The sequence below is a fragment of a genome, unplaced genomic scaffold, assembly GCF_019419815.1.
Source record: "Pyrus x bretschneideri cultivar Hongxiangsu unplaced genomic scaffold, Pyrus_bretschneideri_v1 Contig79, whole genome shotgun sequence".
Taxonomy (NCBI): Eukaryota; Viridiplantae; Streptophyta; class Magnoliopsida; order Rosales; family Rosaceae; genus Pyrus; species Pyrus x bretschneideri.
In genome coordinates, this window is record NW_025999819.1 from 31203 (window position 1) to 42898 (window position 11696).

Sequence of the window (11696 nt, forward strand, 5' to 3'; positions counted from 1 at the left end):
TTATAAAAATATATATATATATATATATATATATATATATAAAACTAAAAACGCACACATATTATAACATCCCACATCACTAGCTTCGGGTTCTATAGAAACTTCGAAGTTAAGCGAGAAGGGGGCTAGAGCAATTCCATGATGGGTTACCCACTGCGAAGTTGCTCGTGAGTTCCCAAAAACAAAACCGTGAAGGAATGGTAAGCCCAAAGTGGACAATATCGCACTACGGTGGTGGAGTGGACCCAGGAAGTGATCTGCCCCGGGCTGGGATGTGACAATTGGTATCAGAGCCTAACCCTAACTGCATGTGTGCCGACGAGGACGTCGGGCCCCTAAGGGGGGTGGATTATAACATCCCACATCGCCCAGGGGAGTGATCCTTAAATGTATATTCCCATCCCTACCTAGCACGAGGCCTTTCGAGAGCTCACTGGCTTCAGGTTCCATAGGAATTCCGAAGTCAAGCGAGAAGGGGGGCTAGAGCAATCCCATGATGGGTGACCCATTGGGAAATTGCTCGTGAGTTCCCAAAAACAAAACCGTGAGGGAATGGTAAGCCCAAAGCGGACAATATCGTGCTACGGTGGTGGAGCGGGCTCGTGAAGTGATTCACCCCGGGCCGGGATGTGACACATATATAGTGGGCGGCTACTAAGCCAGGGAAGAATCCTGGTCTAAATTTGCCCCAGAAATAAGTTTTGGGTTAAAACTCATATTTGCCCCAAGAGTTGGGCAAGTTTTGGTGGATTTAGAACTTAAAATTTGAGTTTTATTCCAAGGTTGGAGTAGGTCTAAAGGTATTTAGGACAACTATTAGTTTTAGATTATAATTCTTATGATGCTTTAAAATTGTTTCTAATTTGATAAGCCAGTTGGTAGAATTATAATTATTCATGGTGTTGCTTATGGATCTTTTTAAGGTTTTTGTTCAACCAGTTTGTTGAATGATGATCATGTTATTCATTATGTTTAAGTAATGAGATGATTGAAACTAAATATTATTTGTTAATACAGAGTTTGGCATGGATGAGTGTGAGCAAACCATTTTGGTTTTATTTTGCTAGCTAATTCACGTCTGTGAAGTTATAATCCATTTTGTCCTTATAAATCGAATTGCAGTTTGATTAAGCAAGTGGTTGAATTATTACTTTATTACTGATTGTGTTTGAGTAATGTGGAAGTTAGCATAATTTGTTGTTAACTGAAGCTTAACATTATTGTTATTAAGTTTGGCTAGATGAGTGGGAGTGAATAATTTTGGTTGCCCTATAAGTGAGTTCACATTTTTATATACAACTTGGATATTAGTAATCTTGAACCAATTTGCATTATGTAGCAGCATAGGTTTTTTGGTTCTATGTTTTGAAATGTATGGTGTCACACCCCCGAATCCATGATTCATATAATATTGGAATATGACATGTGTATATGTGGCGTGAGTCATTTTAAAACAGTAAAAATTTATAAGATCTTAGAAAATACAAAACTTTTATTGATAGTCAAGAGCGGTTTGAAGTATATAAGTTTACAATACCTAAGTAAAAAGCCTTTGTAACATTTCAGTTGATACAAAATGCTTTTTATTATAATATAGATAAAGATCGCCCTATCCCATTGATTCTACTCATTACCTGAAAAACAGAGGTGTAGCATCATAACACAAAATCACACCATGATCTAGTTACATAAGCGTAATCAGGCACAAAGTTCATATATTTCCATGTTCAGAATATAACTTCTCATTCTAGTGAAACTCATATTTAGAGACTAGTAAAAAAACATAAATCATGAACTTTCAACATAATAAACTGCAACGTGTTAGAGTTCACTAAAACTCAAACGGCGTACACCTATAGGTTCAACTTCTCATAGCCTATTAGGTATAATAGTGTACTATCTGAAGGGACTTAAGCCCATGGTTTAACTTTCCAAAACTTCCCAAGGGTTTCAACCATTATTTCACTTCGTGTATGGGTGCTAAAGTGCTCATTCGTATAACTTCCCAAACAACAATTTCTTTGAAATACAAGTTTCAAGTAAACATATATGTATGTGAAACGTAAATGCTACTTATGAGTATATAAGCACAAGCATTAATGTTTGAACCAAATAAACACATAAAACATAATTTGACAAAGACTTTCCAACATACTAGTCATAAAAAAGCCATCTAAAACATTTCGTACAATTGTTTATGTTCCCCATTTAAGTGTCATTCCTAACCTTCCCACAATCTCTTTGATTTTTAGTGCTAATTATAGGCTTTAAGTTGATATAAGGGGAAAATAAAACGATTTGAAAACGAGACAAAACGATTGATGCAAAATGGAGGATAGTATTCAAAAAGGACTCTGTACATAGTTGATTTTGTGGTACCCTGCTCTCTGTGTAGAAAATGTTTAATCACCAAGATTTCCAGATTTAAAAGTTAAGGTTATAAGCTTCAAAATGATAAAAAGATCAGAAACGATTGAGATATGGCCAAAACAAAATGGATGACAGTTGTAGTAAAACAGGACTGCACTAGGTAACTTTCGAGCTTAATTTCTCTTTGTACGTTATGTGTTCAGTCACCAAAGTTTCCAAATCAAAACTTGACATTATAAGTTTTAGATTGATATAAAGTTCACTAAAATCGGTTGAGAAATGAGTGAGTTACAAACAAAACAAATCATGTAAAAATGATTAGTTTTCCGGCAAAGTTTACTAGGTTGTTCTTGAATGGTTTTTATTTATTTTTTATGGTTTTTAGTGATAAAAGACTTTAAAAAAATAAAGCACTGAAGTTCAAAATAGATGTTAGGATTATGTATAACTATAAGACCAATTTGAACAAAGGGAAATAAAGAGTTTCACGATTATTTTTTGCTATCGGAAAACTCATAGGGACGCCCAAATTGGGAGAAAAAAAAAAAAAAAAAACTGTTTGGATGTTGATAAAGATTTACCTCTAACATCTTCGTTTCTTAACTTTTTTAGGTGATTCAAAAGTCAAAATCGAAGCCTTTTTTGTCACATCCCAGTCTAGGCTCCGCCGTAGCACGATATTGTTCGCTTTGGGCTAAACATTCCCTCACGGTTATGTTTCTGGGAACTCACGACCAATTTCCCAATGGGTCACCCATCCTAGGAATGCTCTCACCTGAACTCGCTTAACTTCGGAGTTCCAATGGAACCTGAAGCTAGTGAGTTCCCAAAAAGTCTCATGCTATAGGGAGGGGAGCATGTACAAATAAGGCATATCACCCCTTCTTCGTTAGTCGATATGAGATCTTACAATCCACCCCACTTAAGGGGAACCCAGCATCCTTGCCGGCATACCCGCACCACAAGGCAGAGTGACTCTGATACCAAATTGTCACATCCCAGTCTCGGCTCCACCGTAGCACGATATTGTTCGCTTTGGGCTTACCATTCCCTCACGATTTTGTTTCTGCGAATTCACGACCAATTTCCCAATGGGTCACCCATCCTGGGAATGCTCTCACCTGAACTCGCTTAACTTCGGAGTTCCAATGGAACCTGAAGCCAGTGAGTTCCCAAAAGGCCTCATGCTATAGGGAGGGGAGCATGTACAAATAAGGCATATCACCCCTTCTTCGTTAGTCGATATGAGATCTTACAATCCACCCCACTTAAGGGGAACCCAGCATCCTCGCCGGCATACCCTCACCACAAGGCAGAGTGACTCTGATACCAAATTGTCACATCCCAGTCTCGGCTCCACCGTAGCACGATATTGTTCGCTTTGGGCTTACCATTCCCTCACGATTTTGTTTCTGAGAATTCACGACCAATTTCCCAATGGGTCACCCATCCTGGGAATGCTCTCACTTGAACTCGCTAAACTTCGGAGTTCCAATGGAGCCTGAAGCCAGTGAGTTCCCAAAAGGCCTTATGCTATAGGGAGGGGAGCATGTACAAAAGGCCTCATAGGAATGCTCTCCCATGAACTCGCTAAACTTTGGAGTATCGATGGAACTTAAAACCAGTGAGCTCCCAAAAAGCCTCGTGCTATAGGGAGAGGAGCATGTACAAACAAGGCACATCACCCCTTCTCCGTTGGTAGATGTAGGATCTTACAATCCACCCCACTTAAGGGGAACCCGACGTCCTCGTCGGCATATCCGCACCGAATGACACAATGGCTCTGATACCAAATTGTCACATCCTAGTCCCAACTCCACCATAGCACGATATTGTCTACTTTGGGCCCCGGCTACGCCCTCTCGGTTTTGTTTCTTGGAACTCACAAGAGTTAATCGGAACTCCGAAGTTAAGCGAGTTTGGATAAGAGCATTCTCAGGATGGGTGACCTACTGGGAAGTTCTCGTGTAAGTTCCCAGAAACAAAACCGTGAGGGCGTAGTCGGGACCCAAAGTTGACAATATCGTGCTACGACGGTGTCGGAACTGGGATGTGACAATTTGGTATCAGAGCTACTTTGCCGTTCGGTGCGGATATGCCGGCGAGGATGTCGAGTTCCCCTTAAGTGGGGTGGATTGTAAGATCCCACATTGACCAACGGAGAGGGGGTGATGTGCCTTATTTGTACATGCTCCTCTCCCTATAGCACAAGGCCTTTTGAGAGCTCACTGAATTCCATCGAAACTCTGAAGTTAAGCGCGTTCGGGGGAGAGCATTCCCAGGATGGGTGACCCACTGGGAAGTTAGTCGTGAATTCCCAGAAACAAAACCATGAGAGAATGGTAAGCCCAAAGCGGACAATATCGTGCTACGGCGAATTCGATACCAAATTAGGTTGCCCATTGTGTGGCTTAGCCGAACTTCCCCTACTAGTATAAAAATATCGATGGACTAATAAAAAAATAAAAAATAAACAAACAAACATACAAACAGATTATAAATTAATTTCCACAACCAAATATCCAATATTTAGAAGGAATGCGGACAAGATGCTGAGAAGACGAGAATTTTCCTAATTTGAAAAGGAACAGAAATTACTTTCCAGTTATATCAAACAAAATTAATTCTTGGCTATTATTTATAAATACTGGTTTCCAATCGTTAATAGTAATAAGGTGGGCTTGAGTTTGGATAGCAAAAAAAGTTCCCAAGCATGAATAGGAACCTAATTCTTGGCTATATATATAAAACCAATACTCATCAGTGCTCACTTGATCAGTAATATTTCTATAAATCACCAGCATCAGCTCAGCCGCTGATACCGTTGTACGTATACTACTGATCAAGAAGATACATACATACATATCATAAAGAAACCATGGGACGCGTGAAGATCGAAATCAAAAAAATAACCAACAAGAACTACCTCAAGGCCACCTACTCAAAGCGGCGCAAGGGTCTCTGCGGCAAAGCCACTGATCTTTCCCGTTTGACTGGTTGCCAGATCGCCATTATCGTCTTTTCGCCTGGTAGCAGACTGTTCATCTTTGGGCACCCCTCTGCGGAAACCGTCATAGATCGCTTTCTTGCCCAACAAGCTCCATGCACAGATAATGATCATGAGGATGAGAGTTTTGAATCCATTCATGGTGTAGATGACCGTGAAGATTTAGAAAACAACCAAGAGGAATATAAACAAGAGGAGGATGACATGAATGACGCAAAGGTCAATTTTTGGTGGGATGAGCTTGTTGGTGAACAATTGGAACTACATGAACTCATACAATATAAGACTTTGCTAAATAAGTTGAGAGAGAATGTGGCTCGGAAGTTACAAGACATGAATCGGAGAGAACTTTGCACCATAGATTTTTTTGGAAAGAACACATACATAGGTGCTAGCACTACTTAATCACTAGTAGCGAGGAATGTGATATATTCGATTAATAATTGATTATGTTGTGAATTCTCGTTTCTATTTTGTTATAGTTCTGATCGTTTTAATAAAGTTTTTATTTTGTTCATGAAACTACTAGTACTAAACCAATGTATAAAGTTCGAGCCCAATGCCAATTCATATATATATATAGCTCCAATGCTTCTCCCATCTGAAAGTTCTCACCATTAGACGAGAATAATTTTTTTTTTCCTAAAGCGATAGAATAACATATTGCTTCCCCTGCACAAATTAGATGAAATCCGTAAACTTGAGGAACATGCAGCTGACAGTGCATTCTAAGTTGGAGCAACCTGCAAGTTCTCTGTGAACGTTTAAAAGATGTTGGAGTGAGTCCACATCCTTACAAAAGCGCCAAAGAGCTTATTGACATCATCATGAAGGATTCCTACATGCCAGATAAGTTCTCATTGATTGCCGTTAGATTTTAGAGGCGCAGGTAAAGAAGCAGGATTTCTTGAAATTTATTGTATGTCTCGAGACCTTTATTTTCCGTGCTTATATTGATGTACCGGAAAGATTTGCCTCAATATGGTTCTATACTAACCGTACTAGTATTAGTGACGGTTTCATGGGAGGAAAAGACTTTGTGAGTGTGGTGATGTGGTAGAAACTAACACACAAATTAAACCCTTTAATTGTGCAATCATAGTATGAGTAAGTAGGGATCGTTCTATTCTGGAGATTAGAAGGGATGCTAATCAACACAAATTAAACTTATAAAACTGAAAACTAAGTTAAACTAACATCAAAACAATGACTGGGTGGATTTTGGACGAATTTAATAAAAACAAAAGTAAAGGGCAGCAAGTAATCTAAGTTGTGAATGAAATATGGATGAAATGATAGCTAAAGGATTCTTCTCTATACATGAAACACATGCATACAAATCGATTTCCAGTTATTCTTCCTATAAACCATGAATGACAATGCCCCAAATTAATTGTGTACAACACTAATTAACTCTCAGATTTTCCTAAATTCATTGAATTGGACTCAGCGACACAACCAAATTATTCTTCTCAAGTTCCCTAACTATGAAAAGCATGATATAGATACATCTCAAAGATTATTAAGTATTGTGAAAATCATATGCATTGACAAAACATTCGTAACTATGAAAGCATGATACTCCTATCAAGAATTTACTTAACTCAATCATGACTAGTGACTTTTACTACTTACAAATATAAGTTCATAACGATTACATGAAATTCCCTTATATTCTAGCATCAAATCCTTGCATACAAACTAAGTATGCATCCTTAATAAATATACAAGAATAAGTTCTCTATAAAGCAGATAAGTAAATCGCATTCATGTCTTATGAAACAATAACTTGATGTAATCAATTTCTATAAAACATATGATCATGGCTTCGAATTCACCTCTAGCTAAAAAGAAACTTAGTTACACATGTTCATCATAACTGAAAAGCAATCTAAAATAAATATTGAAGCTTATAACAAAGATAGAAAGAACTCTGAAAATTCCAAAAACTTCAATGGATGAATGGTAGACATGGCATCCTTTAAAACGTACCGGAATTTCATATATATAGGGAGGGAATTGTGAATAGGATTCCTCCTTGCAGCTGGAGATAAGATAATGTAAGATTGGATAAGATAATATAAGGTTGGATAAGATAATGTTTTTCCCCAACTAGGATTCATCTTTCTTGTGTAATTCCTTACCTTACAAGGCTCAACTTTAATTTCTCCAGATTTTAGCATATATCTAGCATTATTTAAACACCAAAAACGTTCAGCCCATATGCTATCCACACATGCTATCCAATTCAAGTCCAAAACTGTTCCAAATTGCTCCATTTGGCTATTTATTGTCATCTTTACCAACTGAACCTACAATAATACGAAAATCACTTAAATTACCAAAATAAATGAAAATTAACCAAGTAAATACAAAGAAATAAGATAACAAAGTCGAATAAATATGCTCCTATCATGTGGCCCCTACTCTGCCTAACCCTTGGTGATGATAACATTCAAACTTCTGTTTTGTACGCACTCGAGGAAGCTCAAGTCCACCCGTTCTAAGAGATCAAGGGAAAGGACAAGGCAGTGGAGTTGTGCGTACTATTCACTATGAACAGTAGTCGTAAGAGGGTAAAGTGATGACTCATCCTCCTCCTGTCAAGGAGAGCTTAAATATGTGGAAGCTCATTTAGAAATCTATCAATTATTTGGCACTTCAATTTTTATGGTATTTTAGCAAATTTAGCCCTTCTCTAACGATAGGTATAACCCGCCAATACTTGGGTTTTTATACAAAACAGGCAACAGAGAAAAACCGTTGCCTGAACCCAAATTTTTTTAGAATCCGACCTTCAAAGATCTTTTATGCAGATTTGAAATAAGAATGAGATTAAATTTTTGTTATGTTATTCAATTATTGCGATTTGGAGATGTTCATTTACTGGAATATCTCTTAAGATGTTTTTTTTTTTCCTAACGAAACCTGAGAAATTAAGGTGTCATAAAGCCCCACAAAATATTGCCTAATGAAAAAGTTTCCAAGACATAGTAAAATGATGATGTGATAGACATGTATTTTGGCTAGTATCCATTTGCTTTCCCTCATAATTATCTTGACACTTAAGAAGTGCTTATTTCAAGCACAATTTAATCCGTGACTTGACTTATAAATGAAATCTTTGTACAAGGTTGCTGATAGGAGCATATTTAGGCGACTTACTTAGCTTGTTTTCGTGCATCTATGTTGGTAATTCATAGTTATTTTAGTCCTTTATGCTTCTTTTGTGTGTTTTCAGGTTCTAAGGGCTTAGGGAGCAAGAAAGTGCATTTTGAGGCTATTTGGGGCACTTTTGGGCATGGATTGGATAGCTTAATGATAGGAGCATATTTATGCACCTTAGTTTAGCTTGTTCTTGTGCATTTGTAGTGTTTTTCCTTAGTAAAGTAGTCTTTTAAGCTAGTTTTATGTATTTTCAGGTTTTAAGGGCAAAGTATGCAAAAGGATGCATTTTGGAGCCTTTTGGAGCAAATTAGAGCTTGGAATGGACATCATATGCTTGAAGCCAAGAGGATGGACGAAATTGAAGATTTGAAGATGATGTTCCCTACTTGAGCAAGGTTTCCTAGTTGAAGTAGGAAAGTCCCTAATGGAAATGGGTTTCCTAGTTGAAGATGGATTCCTAGAAGAATGAAGATTCCTACTCAAACAAGGTTTCCTACTTGAAGTAGGAAAGTCAAAATCCAAATGGTCTCAAGTGAAGCAACAAAGAAGTTTTCCAAGTCCAAGAAGGAAAAGGAGTTCAAGATGAAGAAGGAATGATGAAGACAAGGTTTCCTAATCCTAATAGGCAAAGTTTCCAAGTACAATGAGGAGTCCTTATCCATTTGGGACACCTTATCCTAATCCTATAGGGATGCCATGCACTTTACCTTATCTTGGAGGGTTTATAGGAGCCTTAGAAACCTTATCTTATCCTTGCCGTGGGTTTTATCCAATTCCCCTTAGTTTTAGGGCTTTCTAGAAGCCCTAAACATTATCCCTAAGCTTTGCCGCACCCTTATCCCTTTTTCCCTACAAATTTGGCACTTAAAGCATGATTTTAGGAACCTTATCTTATCTCCTACAAAGGTGGCGCCCAAACCCTTCTAGAAATCTGATTTCCCTTGCCTTGCAAGGCATTCTAGAAACCTTATCACCTTATCCCATACCTGCCGCACCTAGGAAGCATTATCCCTCTCTATTTCTGATTTCTAAGCCTATTTCCTAGTTGATTTGGGTTATTCAAGTCCATATCTGATTAGCCTAGGGTTTTAAGTGCCTATATATACTCATATTAACCCCTAGATCAGAGGACCACCTCTCATACCCATTCATTCACTCCAGAAATTCGTCCAAACCTCTCCACACCCTTGCCGCAGCCACCAAACACCCCTTTCCTTAGTTTTAGACCTTGGCCGCACCATTCCCTTCCCCTAAACACTACTACATCCCTCCATAACCATCCATCCATACACCTAAGGCCTAAAACTAGTCCCTAGACCCTTGCCGCACCAAGGAGGAGGAGAAGGAAGCTCGGAAGTTCATGCAATTCAAGTTCGCGTCGCTGGAATTTCTAGGTGTTTCTTTTCCTTTGATTTCAATGTTTAATTTCAATTCTCTTTGTTTTGTGCATATGAGGAACTAAACCCCCCCCTTGGCTAGGGGGGGATTCGAAACACATGTGTATGCTTGCAATATGATCTGATTACTTCTAATTGCGTTTCATAAGTTGTGAAGTCAATTTACTTATCTATGTGAATTACATTGATTTGTATGTGTTGGTTGAGAGTGCACGCTTAATTTTCATGCATAAATTGGATGCTAGGATATAAGGAAATTTCACCTAATCGTTATGGAATTATATTCACAAGTAGTAAAGGTTGATGATCTCAATCGCGTTAAGTAAATTCTTGGCATAAGTTTCATGCAATCATAGTAACAAGTGCTTCGTCAATGCTTATGGTTTTCATAGAACTTAATGATTCTTGCTTGTATCTCTATTATGCAATCATGTAGGGGACTTGTGGGGAATGTTTTGGGTTGTCGTATGCAATCATCCAATTCAATAACGTTAGGAAAATCTGAGGGTTAATTAGTGCAATTCACGGTTAATCTGGGGCGTTGAGAATTCATGGTTTATTGAAAAGCAATTAGAAATCATTTTGTGTGCAAGTATAACATGTGTGGAGATGAACCCCTTAGCTAGCTTCCCATCCATTCATTAAATCCAAATTCGTTTAAAATCTGTTCGTTTTACAAAGTTTTAAGTTTTGTTTTTAAATTCGTCCAAAACCAATCCCCCTTTACTTTGTTGAGTCATAGTAGTTAGAAATCACTTTAGTTTGTGTTTTTAAGTGTCTTAGGTCAAGTTAAAACCAATTTTCGTCCAAAGTTGTGTCTAGTGTTCAAAACTGCCCAGATTGTGTTTTTAAGGCAGTTTTGAGTGTTTTGGTGCTGTTTTGAGTCTCTTGGTTTGTTTTGGTGTTTTAAAGTTTAGTTTTGCATTCTTTGAGTCTAGTATAGTGTTTTAAACTTGTTTTTACGTATTTGAGTCAGTTTCCAAGTGATTAACAATCCCTCCTAATCCCCGGTCCAGAACGATCCCTACTTACATTCTTCACTACAATTGATAAAAAGAGGGTTTAATTTGTGTGCGTATAATTCTCACATCACTTAATCATGGAGCAAAGAGGATGGACGAAATTGAAGCCTTGTATGCTCTTTGGGGACATCAAACAAAGGGCCTAGCCCAATCAAACAAATCCTTTGAGCCATGGAAAACCTCTAGCCCAATCAAACATATTATGCCATGCAAACCAACCTATTTTAGGCCCATTCTATGTACTTAAACCCTAGCCCTTTAAACTAGCCTTATTATCACTTATCACTTCCATTCACTTATCACTCACCACATATCATTCATTTATCACTTATCAAACCATTCACTTATCATATCATTCACTTAACATATCATTCACTTATCATGTCATTCACTTCCATTGACTTATCACTTATCAAAACCACCTATCATCACTTATCATCACCACATATCATTCATTCATCTCCTTATCATAACCATACACTCATCTCCTTATCATAACCATACACCTATCACTTATCACTTATCACAACAACAACCTTGCACATGCACTCCCATTCTTTAATTCAACCACATTCCAATTCAACACATGCAATTACACACACCACTCAACCTTTTTCTATCTCCTTTGCCGTGAGCTTCCCAATTCCTTTCCAACATCTCACATGCATTTCCACCTTCCTACTTCATCATTTCACCACATTCTCCCTCTTTAACTCACATGCATTCATTATT

The 11696-nt window shown here is 37.9% G+C and overlaps 1 protein-coding gene across 1 annotated transcript; it reads left to right on the plus strand.

Moving 5' to 3' along the window:
• Nucleotides 1-5248: 5248 nt before the first annotated feature.
• Nucleotides 5249-5782, plus strand: LOC125472987 (agamous-like MADS-box protein AGL62). The gene has a single exon (XM_048575176.1). It carries the CDS (start codon nucleotides 5249-5251, stop codon nucleotides 5780-5782), a length of 534 nt encoding a protein of 177 aa, XP_048431133.1.
• Nucleotides 5783-11696: the final 5914 nt, after the last annotated feature.

Excerpts from the sequence above, each read along its gene's own strand:
- LOC125472987 (XM_048575176.1), top strand. The coding sequence starts at position 5,249 with ATGGGACGCGTGAAGATCGAAATCAAAAAAATAACCAACAAGAACTAC.